This window comes from Neomonachus schauinslandi, chromosome 5 (genome assembly GCF_002201575.2).
Source record: "Neomonachus schauinslandi chromosome 5, ASM220157v2, whole genome shotgun sequence".
Lineage (NCBI taxonomy): Eukaryota > Metazoa > Chordata > Mammalia > Carnivora > Phocidae > Neomonachus > Neomonachus schauinslandi.
The window spans coordinates 99,912,006-99,926,491 of NC_058407.1; the positions used below are offsets into that span (position 1 = coordinate 99,912,006).

A 14,486-nucleotide genomic window follows, 5' to 3' on the forward strand; every position below is an offset into this window, starting at 1 on the left:
AAATCACTAAGCTGTATACCTGAAACTAATGTAACATTGTGTGTTAGCTATACAAATTTAAAAAAATAATACTGTATTGTATATATGAAAGTTGCTAAGAGAGTAGATCTTAAAAGTTCTCATCACAAGAAAAAAAATTGTAACCATGGGTGGTAATGGATGTTAACTAGACTTACTGTGATGATCATTTTGCAATATATACATATATAAATTCATTACATTAGGGCACTGAGGTGGCTCATTCAGTTAAGCATCCGACTCTTGGTTTTGGCTCAGGTCATGATGTTATGGGTCCTGAGATGGAGCCTAGCATCGGGCTCCGCACTAAGCGCAGTCTACTTGGGGATTCTCTCCCTCTGCCCCTGCCCCACTCACGTGTGCACGTGCACACATGTGCTCTCTCTCTCTCTCTCTCAAATAAATAAGTAAATCTTGGGGTGTCTGGGTAGCTCAGTCGTTAAGCATCTGCCTTCGGCTCAGGTCATGGTCTCGGGATCCTGGGATCGAGCCCCGCATTGGGGGGGGGGCACTCCGCTTCTCCTCTCCCTCTGATCCTCCTCCCCCCTCATGCTCTTCTTTCTCTCAAGTAAATAAGTAAAATCTTTAAAAAGTAAATAAATAAGGGCGCCTGGGTGGCTCAGTCGGTTAAGCGTCTGCCTTCGGCTCAGGTCATGATCCTGGGGTGCTGGGATTAGGCTCCGCTTCTCCCTCTCCCTCTGCCTGCCACTCCCCCTGCTTGTTCTCTCTCTTTCTGTGTCAAATAAATAAATAAAATCCTTTTAAAATTTTTAAAATAAAAACAAATAATATTTTTTATAAATAAAAAAATAAAATCTGTGCACATCTGAAACTAAAATGTCAATTACACCTCAATTAAAAAGCAAAAAGAGAGGCGCCTGGGTGGCTCAGATAGTTAAGTGTCTGCCTTCAACTGAGATCATGATCCCAGAGTCCTGGGATCGAGCCCCGCATTCAGCAGGGAGCCCACTTCTCCCCCTCTCTCTCCCTCTACCCCTCCCCCTGCTTGTGCTCTCTCTCTTTCACTCTCTCAAATAAATAAATCTTAAAAATCTTAAAAAAAGAAAAAGAGAGAGAGATCAGTCTACTTTGTTGTAACCTCTGGCCAGTGGGTAAAAGGTGATGAAGGGCCAAGTTAATAAAATGGCATTAGGAAAATAAAAGAACAGGTAAGACAAGAAACGTTAAAAAAAAAAAAAAACTTAAAAAGAACCAAACTTGGCAATTTGTAAATGATTAAAACTTGAATATATAGAGAAAAAAGCAACCAGCAACAGAAAAGGAGGGTCACAGAAATAGCAACAAGCTTGGGAGGGAAGACCGTGAGTTCAATGTTGGTTATGTTTAAAGTACCAGCAGCACACCCAGGAAATCAGGGAAAAGACTCGGGAAAAGAGTGCATTACGAGAATGGCACATACGTAACAGATGGCTACCAGCTCCTGCCGGATATGGGCCTTCTCTACCAGACCTTGGGCCTTGGTTGGGCTGACACCATGGTCATAAACTGTGAACTTGGTCCCCATGAGGTTGGATCTAGAATCAAGAGGAAAAAGTTACCATTGATTATCCATATTTTTTTCTCCTGCACAAATACAAATCTAGGACAGGTATGGAATAGAATGGAAGCCCATCTGCCTGTTCTCCAAATGTTCATCGCCACTGTTTCAAAGATCTCTCACTAAAATTAAAGGAAGGGACTTAGATTTTCTGTTAACTTCTTTTTTTTTTTTTAAGATTACAATATCAATACATACTCACTGTAAAAAAAGATACAGATTGCTCTGAAACTACAGGAATAAAAATATCAGCAAGAATAGGTCAGTGATACAAGGTTGCTCTCACCTGAGTTTGCCAATATAACTTGCCCCTTCACGAGATAAATCTGTTGGATCAGTGGAGATAAGGTAGTTGGATGTTTTGCTCTTTTTCCGCTTCCTACCTGCAAGAAGAAATATCTGGAAAAAGAAAAAAAAATGTCCGTCAAGAATATCAAGACAACCACCACGGTCTAACTATTCACTTAACAAATGTTTAGCAAGTGCCTATCATGTGCCAAGCAGTCACTCTTTTGGTCTTTTTTGCTTTTAACAGGCTTAATTCACCTTCATTTTTCTTGTATACAAACTACGTGGTGACCACGGCAGGAGCCTGGGTCTTCTGCACAGAACCTCTGATATGGGTCTTTACAAGACGGTCAGTGAACTCCTGAGACGGGGCCTTGGTGAACACAGTCTCTTTCCAGAGGTCGGGATGAGACAGCTGTAGGTCTTGGAGATGGCATCCCAAGTGGCCTTGGCGACGTTGCCCAGGGTGGCTATGCAGCCCCCCGTGGAGGTACAGCAGCCCACATGGAGCCAGGGCCCCTGGGGCCGGGGATGTGGCACACCACCAGCACAGAGCTACAGCGTCTGGTCACCTTACAAGGGACGGTGTGGAGCTTGCTGATCTCGTTCTCCCAGAGGCCTTGCTGCACTGGGACTAGAAAACGTGGCCAGAATGATGGTCCCACGGATGTCAGCGTCTACCTCACTGGAGCATTTAACACCGACCCATGTGTCTGCTGGGATCCCTGATGGTAACACATGCCTTGAACCTCGTCTGCCCACCAGCATGGGTCTGCTTTTGCAATGGCATGGTCTTCAAAAACCTCATCCTTGAAGGATGATCCCAGGAAAACCTCAATGACCTCAGAGTCCCTGATGGGCAGGCGGACCAGGGACCTGAACTTCATGTCCTTGCGCAGACAACTCAGGCTAGTGAGAAGCATCCACTCCTCATCCTTGCTCTTGCTGCCATGAGCTCCTTGGCCTTGATGGCTGTGGAGGCCGTGCAGCCGTGTGGCCTCCCATCCCAGGGCCTCCGGAGGCACCAGTCTCACCTGCCGTTTGGTGTTTTCTTGGAGAAGACCAATCTTGGGGCCTTTATCTCTTTTTCTAACCCTTATAATGCTTCTCAGAATTCGCTTTTAGGGATTCCCTACTGTACAACTTTTCAAAATTCACTTAGCTGGATTCTCCATATACAACAGACCCCCCTTATCCACTAAGACCCCCGGTGGATGCCTACACCCCCGGTGGATGCTCTACAAACTATGTTTTTTACTGTACATACATATGACAAAGTTTAATTTATACATAAGGCATAGCAAGAGACTAGCAACAATAACATGATAATTCTGACAATATACTATAATAAAAGTTATATGAATGTGGTCTTTCTCTCTCAAAATATCTCACTGTACTGTACTCCCCTTCTTCTCATGCTGATGTGAGATTTTAAAATGCCTATGTAATGAGATGAAGAGAGGGGGCGTTAGGCTACTATTGACCTGCCGAACCTATGTCAGAAGAAGGGCCCATCTACTTCCAGATGGCAGTGACTGCAGGGGACTGAAACCACAGAAAGCAAAACTTGGCAGGGGGCGGGGGGGGGGGGGGGGGGCTACTACAACTAGGTGCAACTTTATCCCTAAAACCTCCAGTGGTTTTTTCAAAAAAGCTTCATCCGATTTGGCGAGGAAGGGTCCTTCCAACTTCAGGAGAGACAGGACGCTGAACACCCACCCTTCCCATTCTTTACCGCGGCTGCTTTCCTCATATTCCTTTTGTATTTTTTAAAATATTTTATTTATTTATTTGACACACAGAGAGAGAAAGAGAGAGAGCAGCAGAGGGAGAGGGAGAAGCAGGCTCCCTGGGGTGTAGCAGAGAGGGAGAGGGAGAAGCAGGCTTCCCGCGGAGCAGGGAGCCCGATGCGGGGCTCGATCCCAGGACCCTGGGGTCATGACCTGAGCTGAAGGCAGATGCTTAACTGACTGAGCCACCCAGGCGCCCCGTATGTTGTTGTTTTAAACCCCTGTGACTTCAGTGGCATGAATACTGTCATACTTGTGCATCCTTCCCAAACCCTACTGGATTTGGACAACAACAGGGAAGCAGGAGAATGGCAGCAGCTAAGGAAGGGACTGTGGGCTAAAACAGATAGGGGTCTGACTCTGGCGCTGGCACTTATCAGTATGATTTGGGGCAGGTATGTCACTCCTTAAGCCCCAGTTACTCATCTATAAAGCAGGGATAAGAAAGCCTCTCTTACAAGGTTGTGATAAGGATTATAAGAGATAATATATACACGAAGCACTTAACATATGCCTGGTACATCATAAACAATAAATTAGCGGTTATAATAAGAATGGTATCAATCATCATCTCCTTTCTATGCTCTTAATATCATCCACTTAGACCCGGTAGCAAAACAAAATACAGTGTTCATTAGCAAGAATTAAATTGCCTCAAAGTTGTGTTTAAAGTAAATTAGAATTTCTAGAGTGAGAAATAAGACATTTCACTTGCATGTCTTTCTCTATTTCCAGTTCCCCTATTCCCTAAAACTTGCACAGTGTCATGTTCCACCATAATTAAAATAAAAACCAAAGAACACACAGTAACACCCTCCCTTCCACAAAAAAATAGGATAGAGGTGCAAATAATTACATTCAAATATTCTCTTCCATTTTCTTATATTCTGGATAAAACTCTTTTTCTTTGGGGTGGGGTAGATTTTACCTCTGAGACTCTGAGCTCCTTGAAGACAGAACACAGTAACTGGGAGTTGCTGACTTGGTCTGAAACCAGTGCTATTTTCCTATCCCAAGATCCTTCAACAATCTAGTCCCACAACATTCTCCCCCTCTAGCTCAAGATCTGTCTTAAGAATCAATTCTCATACCTTCCGATTTTCATCCTTTTCCAAGTGCATATAGTAAGTGGGGAAGAGACCCCGATCCATTCCTTTTTTATCCCTGGTTATCCGACACTTGACTGTAATCCCCCGAGGGGCAGGACTATATGCAAAGTCCTCTAAGTTCTCCACTTCTCCCAGCTGGTTATCCGTTTGTTGGGCTGCAGTACCGGAAGCTCCCGCATCCTGAAAGAACAGCCATGAGCAATAGGAGGTGGAATAGAAAACTTATTCTCTTCCAGAAACAACGGGCGAAATAATTTCGTGATTTACCCCAATGTCTCTAGTCTTCTGACAAAATAAGGGGAAACTCTGCGAAGTTAAATAAGTATGTGAATATTGGGAGTAATGAAGGAGCGAAGTACAAAAGTGGGATATAACTTCACAAGAGCTGGCTTGAGACACAAGAAATTAGGGAGGTCATGAACTTCAAGTCTAAATTTGAGCTTCAATCTTTCGAAGGAACCCTCATTCAGTAATCGTGTTTAAATACTAGAGATACATTTGGGAAATAGTTCCCCAGGAAGAAGTTTCAGAACTACATACTGTGGTTGATTTCTGGCTGGATGCAGAATTGGGTCTCTCTGCCTCTGAATATGGTGAATGACATAATTTTTTCCCTTCTTCCTCTCCATCGGTCTCCTCTTCATCGAAGTTCAAACTACCTGAGATACCTGGCAGAAAGGAAGAACTGTCAAAAACTGCCAACACTGGTTTAAAAAATAAATCGTCGAACCAAATATAATTTTAATTTTCTTGCTTAAAACATTCCAGCTCTTCTGATTAAAACATAGCTACTTCATCCAAATTTTGACAATTCTTTCTTCATATTCTCACTCAGACCTATCCCTTCTTTTCCCTTTCCATAAATGATTAATATCCAGAATAGATAAAGCACTCCTACAACACAGACTCAGCAACAACAACAAAACAAACAACAAAACAAATAGCCCTTTACTCAGAAATGGGTAAAGCACACGAATAGACATTTCTTCAAAGAAGATATATAAATGGCCAATAAGCACATGAAAAGATGCTCAACAGCACTCATCATTAGGGAAATGCAAATCAAAATCACAATGAGATACACTAAAAAGCTCTGGGATGTTTATTATCAAAAAAACCCCCGGAAAATAAGTATTGCCGAGGATGTGGAGAAATTGGAACCCTTGTGCATTGCTGGTGGCAGCGTAAAATGGTTCAGTCACTGTGGAAAACAGTATGGTGGTTCCCCATATATTCAAATATAGAATTACCACAGGATCCAGCAATTCCACTTCTGGGTATATACCAAGAGGATGGAAAGCATAGACTCAAACAAACTTGTACACCAATGTTCACAGCAGCAGTATTCACAATATCCAAAAGGTGAAAACAACCCAAATATCCATCAACTGATGAACAAATAAACAAATTATGGTATATACATACAATGGAATATTACTCAGCTTTAAAAAGGAATGGAATTCTGACACAGGCTACAACATGGGTGAACCTTGAAGGACCTTATGCTAAGTAAAATAAGCCAGTCACAAAAGAACAAGTATTTTAAAAAGTGCAAATGTATGATTCCACTTATGTGAGAAATCTAGAGTAGTCAAATGCACAGAGACAGAAATTTCATAGAATAGTGGTTACCAGGGAAACAGGGGACAGAAGAATGGGGAGTTATTACTTAGTGATACAGAGTTTTATTATGGGAACATGAAAAAGTTCTGGAGATGGATTGTGGTGATAGTTGCATAACAACGTGAATGTACTTAGTGTCACTGAACTGTACACTTAAAAAAAACGGCTAAAATGGTAAATTTTACGTAATTGCCATTTTATTACTTGTTTTGTGGTTGTTTCTGAAGATTTTTCTCTAATCCTTTCTTGTCCTTCTCCCTTTCATGGTTTGCTGGTTTTCTTTAGTGATATATTTGGATTTCTTTCTCTATTCTTTGCATGTTTATTAGTGGTTTTTGATTTGTGGTTGCCATTAAGTTTGTATATAGCATATAGCAATCTATATTAAGTTGGTGGTCGTTTAAGTTTGAACCCATTCTTTACTCCTCTCCTCCCCAAATTTTAGGTATATGGTATCATATTTTACATCCTTTAATTTTGTAAGTTCTGATTTTTTACAGAAATGTTTTTTACTGCTTTTATGTTTCCTACCCTCATACTGTCATTTTTGGTCTTTCCTTTCCACTCAAGAGTCCCCTTTAGGGGTGCCTGGGTGGCTCAGTCTGTTAAGCGTCTGCCTTCGGCTCAGGTCATGATCCCAGGGTCTTGGGATCGAGCCCCGCATCGGGCTCCCTGCTCAGTGGAGAGCCTGCTTCTCCCTCTTCCTCTGCTGCTCCCCCTGCTTGTGCTCTCCTTTCTCTCTCTCTGTTAAATAAATAAATAAAATCTTAAAAAAAAAAAAAAAGAGTCCCCTTTAATATTTCTTGCAGGGCTGATTTAGTGGTTACAAACTCCTTTAGTTTTTGTTTATCGGGGAAACTCTTTATCTCTCCTTCTATTCTGAAAGATAGCCTTGCTAGATAGAGTATTCTTGGCTGCAGGTTTTTCCCACTCAGCACTTGGAATGTATCATGCCATTCTTTTCTGGCTTGGAAAGTTTTTGCTGAAAAATCCGCTGAATATCCTTATGGGGTTTCCTTTGTATGTAATTGTTTTCTTTTTACCTTGCTGCTCCTTTTATTTATTTGAGAGAGAGAGAGCAAGTGAGAGAGTGAGCATACAGGGAGGAGGGGCAGAGGGAGAGGGAGTGACTCAAGCTGACTCCACACTGAGTACAGAGCCTGATGCAGGGATCAACCTCACGACCCCGAGATCATGACCTCAGCCAAAACCAAGAGTCAGCCACTCAACTGACTACACCACCCAGGTGCCCCTGCCTTGCTGCTTTTAATATTTTTTCTTAATCACTATCTCTCTGGGAAATGCTCCAAGATGAACAAATAACTTCCCCGCTGTGTGCCCTGGGCACTCTTCAGATCGCTGTTTCCACTCTGTACGTCCACAGGTTGTTTGCTGCCTTTCCTCCAAGAGCAGCACGGTGCCCTCCAGGCTCTCCCTGAACCAAGCCCACTGACCTTTAGGACTCTAGGCTTTAAGCCTTGCTGGTTGCAAGAACTCAGGAAATTCAGCCTCTCTTGCTTTCCAAGCCAACTGCTATGGGGATTTGTTTTCCCCCTGAGCTTCCCTGTGTGTTAGTCTGTCTCTTGCCCTTCTCCATGACTACAGCTCCCTCCCCACCACAGCAGCCACGATCCATTTCTCTCCCAAACCATGTTTCCACACTTCCTGCCTTCTTCAGCTGTGGCCTCTTCTCTACCTTTAGTTGTGGAGTATGTTCTGCCAGTCTTCAGATCAATTTCTGGGGTATTCAGGATGATTTAATAGTCATCTAGTTGTATTTGGGGGCGAGGTGAACCCAGGGACCTCCTACTCTGCTGCCATCTTCCCCTCCCACACCCACTGTTCACTTTAAATGGGTGAAGAGTATGGTATGTTAATTACATCTCAATAAAGCTATTATAAAAAAATTCTTTGGTTTGTGAAGGACATGTTTTCTAAAATGTTAACCTTTTCTTCTTTTGTAGCAAAAAGGCATGAAACCTCACAATCATGGATATTTTCACTTAGTACTATGCTTACAAGTGCCATTTTTATACCAAGAACTCAGCTTATGTGAATATATGTCTTAAGATGGAGATCAAAGATTTCTCCCAAACTTGTAGAAAAAACAAACCGGACCCATTTAAGGGACATAATCTGCCAATTGACACATCGTAGATCTTACAAAAGTGCTTAATGGGTCTTATGGTCAAGATGCAACTTGTTGGGTGCCTGGGTGGCTCAGCTGGTTAAGCAACTGCCTTCAGCTCAGGTCATGATCCTGGAGTCCCAGGATCGAGTCCCGCATCAGGCTCCCGGCTCAGCGGGGAGTCTGCTTCTCCCTCTGACACTCTCCCTTCTCATGCTTTCTCTCTCTCTCTCTCAAATAAATAAATAAAATCTTAAAAAACAAAAAAAGATGCAACTTGTTGAGTTGTAAAAAGGCCTTAATCCATCCGGTACTGAAAGGCCAGTTCTTAGGAAAAAAACAGCAGTCACTTCATAGGCAAAAGGGGACAACTCGGTATTTACAGTAAGGGATATAGAACTAGACTAAGAATCAGAAAAACTAGGTCTGCCACTATTCAGCTAGATGACTTGGGGTAACTTAGCTTCTGGGTTAAACGAAGGTTGTATTTGCTCTGACTCCTCCACATCACTCACTTTCTTTTGTCATAACAACAGTGGTAGTAAAATAATAGGGAAGTGCCACAATCACATTCCTATTACAGACAGGGAAACAAAGGCAGAGGAGAGTGAAGCTGTGCTCCCCCTTTCCCAGCCAGATGTGGCAGAGTTGAGATTCAGAAACCAACAGGATGCCGCGTTTCAGAGCTGTGCTCTGAGTCCACTCACCATGGCCACTCCCACACCCTGCGCTCCTGCCATCTGTCCTGGTTCTCACAACATAGCACGACTTTTTACCCAGTGCCTTTGCACATGTTCTTTCTTCCGCCCAAGTTTGTCACCTTACCCGCAGTGTGACCAAGGACGAATTACTTAGCCTGAGAGGCTACATATAATTACATATGTAATACATATAATTTTCTTATATATAAAATGGAGAGACTAATATGTATGAACTCCTCAAAGTACTGTTATAAATATTAAAGTTTATTTATTTTTTTTAGTAATCTCTACACCCAATGTGGGGCTTGAACTCACGACCCCTAGATCAAGAGTCAAACGGTCTTCCAACTGAGCCAGCCAGGCACCCCTATACATTTAAAATTAATTGAGATAATGTATATCAAGTGCCTGACATATAAGAGACATTCAAAATATCAGTCTACAGCTGCTTTGACAGATGCACCAATACACAGGAGGTCGTGCATCCTTCCTGGCTCAGCTTAATCACTCTCTTTTGATGCCTTTCTTGTCCCTTCTCATTGCCCCAGCAATGTAATTCTATTTCTCCCTGGTTTTTACTCTTGCATATACCACATTATAACTCTAGGTCAGCCACCGGCCGAACCATCTCCTCCCTAAGTTTTCCTGCTTCCATACTTGCTCCCGCCAACCTCCAATTAATTCTTTATGGTGCAGGGTAATTTTTCTTAGTTTTCCCATTAAGCCCAAATCGGATGATAATATTCCTCAGATTAAATTCCCTCATAGGTTCCAGTTACTCTTCAAATAAAGTCCAAATTCCTAACATGGCCTGTACTGGCCTACATAATCAGAGCCCACTTACCCATCCAGGCTCACTCCTCTAGTACCCTCTTCCCGCCTTAGCCGCTCATACCGTGTGCTCCAGCCATTCTGAACTGGCCAGCCCCTCCTCCTGTATCAGGCTGTAGCTTAGACATCACTTTCTCTGGAAAGCTTTCCAAACCTTCAGCTCTGGGTTAGGTACCCCTCTCGATGCTCTCCTGGCTATTTAAGTACATGATGCCTCAATTAGAATAAACACTTCAGGAGGGCAGGACCCTTGTTTACTGCTGTAGCCTACATGCCTATAACAATGCCCAGTATATTAGTAGATACTCAATACATATTTTGTAAATGAATGAATATGTGAATTTGTTTGAATGTACCTCTGTTCTACCATTCTGTGATAGACTCTCCTGATTCACACATCCCAGGCCCTACAATGCCTACCTAAGTAGGCACCCAATAAATATTTATTCATGACCGGATTTCAGTCTTCTCATCTGAAAAGGGGACGCTTAATTTCTTCCTAGATCTAGAAAATCATTTTTCTAAGAAGGAAAGATAACTACAAGAGATCTCTGAAATGTACAGGAATAACTGTGGAAGTGATAACTCCAACTGGCAGAAAGTAGGCTCTAGTGAGAAAAGTATTAGCTTAAGAATATTTTGATCCAATTTGTGTTTCTCTTCAGCCACTACTTATCTTTCCCCTTATCACTAGATCAATAAAAACTGTGAAATGGAGGCTGAGTAGGGGTGTTGAGTGGCAACTTTGTCAAAAGAAAGGAGTGGGAACTAAAAATAAAATGTCAAAAAGAAATAGCCACATATAGTAGCTGATGCTGCTGATAATTTATATATAATTATCTTATTTTTCTCAGGTAATAGGGTAAATACTACCATGGCTGATAATAGTCAATTCTCAGATGTCAAAGATACCTAATACTGTCACCTCTGTAAAGCCATAAGCCATATTCCAAGCAGTTTTGAATCATCTAGATAGTTAACCGACAATGAAAGAAAGGAAAGGAAAAGATTATTATATGTGGCTAAGATGATTAACTGCCTTACAATCATTACCAATCCTCACCATGTTTTTGGAGAATCTCCTGGAGATCTGGCTTGGACACAGTCTCCAAAGTGCTTTCCCCATCAACACTTCCTTCTGTATCCTCTTCTGTAGCAGAAGCGCCTACTGAGAGAACATGAAGCTTGGTTTCCAAATCTTGAGCATCTGGCTTCAAGAAGGCCGCTGGACCATCAATGCCTACGGTCCAAAAGAGAGGAAAAAGAGGAAAGTATTATCTGTTATTTGGCAGGGTGGTTTTGGTGTATGTGATCAGAATTAAGAACCACCAAAGCATTTCACTTCTCATTCCTTAACATCCACGCGGACGTTTGTTAGTAGAGTAACTCAGACTGGTGTTCATTTTATTAACATGTTCTGACTGTTACTAAATAAAATGTACTTGATGTCATGCTTCAGAAACTAAAGAATGAGACTGTGAAAACAAAGTAGGTCCGCCAAAGTTCAGATCCTGTCCAAGTCAACAGCGTACCACCTTACATGGTCCATTGAGTCCTATCTTTCGGAAGAATGGGTGCTCTCTACCACTCCCGGCGTCACAGTTAACTTCACCATGATGTGACAATCAAGACTGTAAGTTCCTCAAATAGGCCATTCTGGACTAATTCATTTGGCAATGAAAACAATAGCTCTAGGATGGACACAAACTTCAAGGTATCTTCCACTAATTAAACCACTGCTTTTATTTTAATTCAAAGACCCAGAACGTGATTATGAAAATTTATGAAGGTACCTAGTAACGATGCTAATATTGTCCCTCTGGTCCATCTGAGAATCTTCCTGCCTTCTCCTAGGTTTATGAAAACTGTACCCTAGTGGGAAGAGATGCTGCCTAAACACACACCTTGTAGGATGACATCGTTCTGCGGGGTATGAGCTTCCACCAAAGGAGTTTGCTCCTCGCTACCTCTTGTCTTTGATCGACGTACCCTTGCTTCTGGATTTGGCTGTACCATGAGTGGCTCAAGGCGTTTTTTTCTCTGCTTCTTCTCCAGCAGTGCTCTCTAGGGAAAAAAAAAAAAATGTGATAGTATAGCCAGGAGAGTTATGACAAGACCTAGCTGCTTTGAACATTTAGTTTTTCACTAATCCTCACAAACCTCTTGTAAACTAGTTTATCCTGCTTGAGACATGGGAAAATTGAGGCACAGAGAGGGACAAGGATTCACTCATTTCATTTAATAAATATTTACCAAACACCTTTAAAGATCTATTTAAAATGATACAAATGCATTTCTAGCCAAGCTGAGGCCATGACCCAGTTTATCTAAAATATTTATAGTAGGGCACCTGGGTGGCTCAGTTGGTTGAGCAACTGCCTTCAGCTTGGGTCATGATCCTGGAGTACCACATCGGGCTCCCTGCTCAGCGGGGAGTCTGCTTCTCCCTCTGACCCTCCCCCCACTCATGTTCTTTTTTTCTCATTCTTTCTCTCAAATAAATAAATAAAATCTTAAAAATAAAACAAAGTATTTATAGTAATTATATTATTAACCAAGCATGGTCACAAGTTTAAAATATATGAACAGTTATGCATAGGGGAAAAGATGAAGAAACACAGTAATGGTGATTACTTTGGGTGGCAGAATATGGATTTTTCTCCCTTTTTGAAAGAAAAAATAAAACTTATTATCCTCTAAACCTCAAATTATTTTCCTATTTCAGTCAGCTATAGAGCAGTAAGTTTTGCTTTCTTGCTCATTTTTACATAGTTAGAAATCAAACAAATCTGGGCCAAGGGAAAAAATTACAGTTGAAACATTCCAAATAGTAAGCAATCAAAGCTGTGGCTAAAAGTGACATAGAGAATATTGTAGCAAGGAAAATCAGGAAAAAAAGCATGAGAGACTATGAGCAAAAAATCCAACAAGATGAAAAGGAAGGTACTAGAACATATATTATTTTTAAGCTTTGGCAAATAAGAGTTCATAATACCTGGAAATTAATTATGGATCTGATATATTTCAGAATAGGAAAGTGCCAAGCCCCAAGCTAAAAAATTAAGCCATGATTCTAAAGCAAAGATATTATAACCTACTTTAGTGTTTCTTAGGCAAAAAGCTATTTTTTTTTTCATTGATACTGCTTTTAAAAAGTGCTACTAGAAAGAAGAGTAACTCCAAGGGGTGAGACTATCAGTAGGAAAGGAAATATGTTTTTCCACAATGAGGCTGATGAAAGCTTGTGGATAAATTCAGAGAACACAGAAGAAACAGAACTAATCTTTGCCCAACCTTGTGAATAAGAAAAAAGACTAGGGAGCTAAGATAATGTGCCCAAATGGACTATCCTGTCAAGAAAGAATAAAGGTTAGAGCAAGCTAGGAAGGAATAATTGAAGTTTCTGAGATTATTTTGAAACTAATGAATTAATATGAATAGGTGGACCTTAATGTAAAAGGAACACAAAATATATAATTGGCTATGATGAGCTTTTCCCCACAGAACTTGCTGATACGGTTCTTCTAGCAACTGTGAAGTCTCACATAGGGGATATGCTGAAGAGATGGGAAATATGAAACATAGAGACATGAGAAACTGCCACACCTGCTCTATGTGGCCAGTTATCTACCCTCATATAGTCTCATAACTGGCAACAACCAAGGGAGCAAAAACACAGGCCACAGCTAATCCTTTTGTTAACATATGTAAAGAACAATGTCCTATGGAAAAGGGGACATCTGGGGTACCTGGGTGGCGCAGTTAAGTGCCCGACTCTTGATTTTGGCTCAGGTCATGATGTCAGGCTCATGAGATGGAGCTGCACATCAGGCTTCACGCTCGGGTTGCGGGTGTGGGGGGGTCTGCTTAAGATTCTCTCTCTCACGGGCGCCTGGGTGGCTCAGTTGGTTAAGCGACTGCCTTCGGCTTAGGTCATGATCCTGGAGTCCCGGGATCGAGTCCCGCATCGGGCTCCCTGCTCGGCAGGGAGTCTGCTTCTCCCTCTGACCCTCCTCCCTCTCATGCTCTCTGTCTCTCATTCTCTCTGTCTCAAATAAATAAATAAAATCTTTAAAAAAAAAAAAAAGATTCTCTCTCTCCCTCTGCCCCTCCCCCTACTCATACTCTCTCCCTCCCTCCCTCTCTCTCAGAAAGAAAAAAGGAAAGAAAGAAAGAAGAAAGAGAGAAAGAAAGAAAGAAAGAGAGAAAGAAAGATATATAAGAAAAAAGAAAAGAAAAGAAAAGGGGTATTGGTCCAGAAAAGGGGAGCCAAAGAACAAGAATTTGGCAGAGTTTATCCAACCTGTCCAAAAACAGAGAAATGCTGAATCTAGTAGACCAGAGTATTCTATTTACTGGGAGAGCTTATTCTCTTTGTGGACAGGAAACTATGTAAGACATATAGTTTTGGCCTTGATGAAATGTCCCCCGGGACTACTA

General features: G+C 41.8%; 1 protein-coding gene across 1 annotated transcript in view; it reads right to left on the reverse strand.

The window, feature by feature from the left end:
- TULP3 (TUB like protein 3) overlaps window positions 1-14,486 on the reverse strand; it is a 60,913-nt gene that overhangs the window by 3,996 nt on the left and 42,431 nt on the right. Inside the window, exons 3-8 of the mRNA XM_021690653.1 lie at window positions 11,951-12,110; window positions 11,110-11,286; window positions 5,304-5,431; window positions 4,746-4,943; window positions 1,863-1,975; window positions 1,439-1,553 (exon numbers count right to left, since the gene is read on the reverse strand). Of these exons, the coding sequence (XP_021546328.1) occupies window positions 1,439-1,553; window positions 1,863-1,975; window positions 4,746-4,943; window positions 5,304-5,431; window positions 11,110-11,286; window positions 11,951-12,110 (891 nt within the window). The remainder of the gene's footprint in view (window positions 1-1,438; window positions 1,554-1,862; window positions 1,976-4,745; window positions 4,944-5,303; window positions 5,432-11,109; window positions 11,287-11,950; window positions 12,111-14,486) is intronic.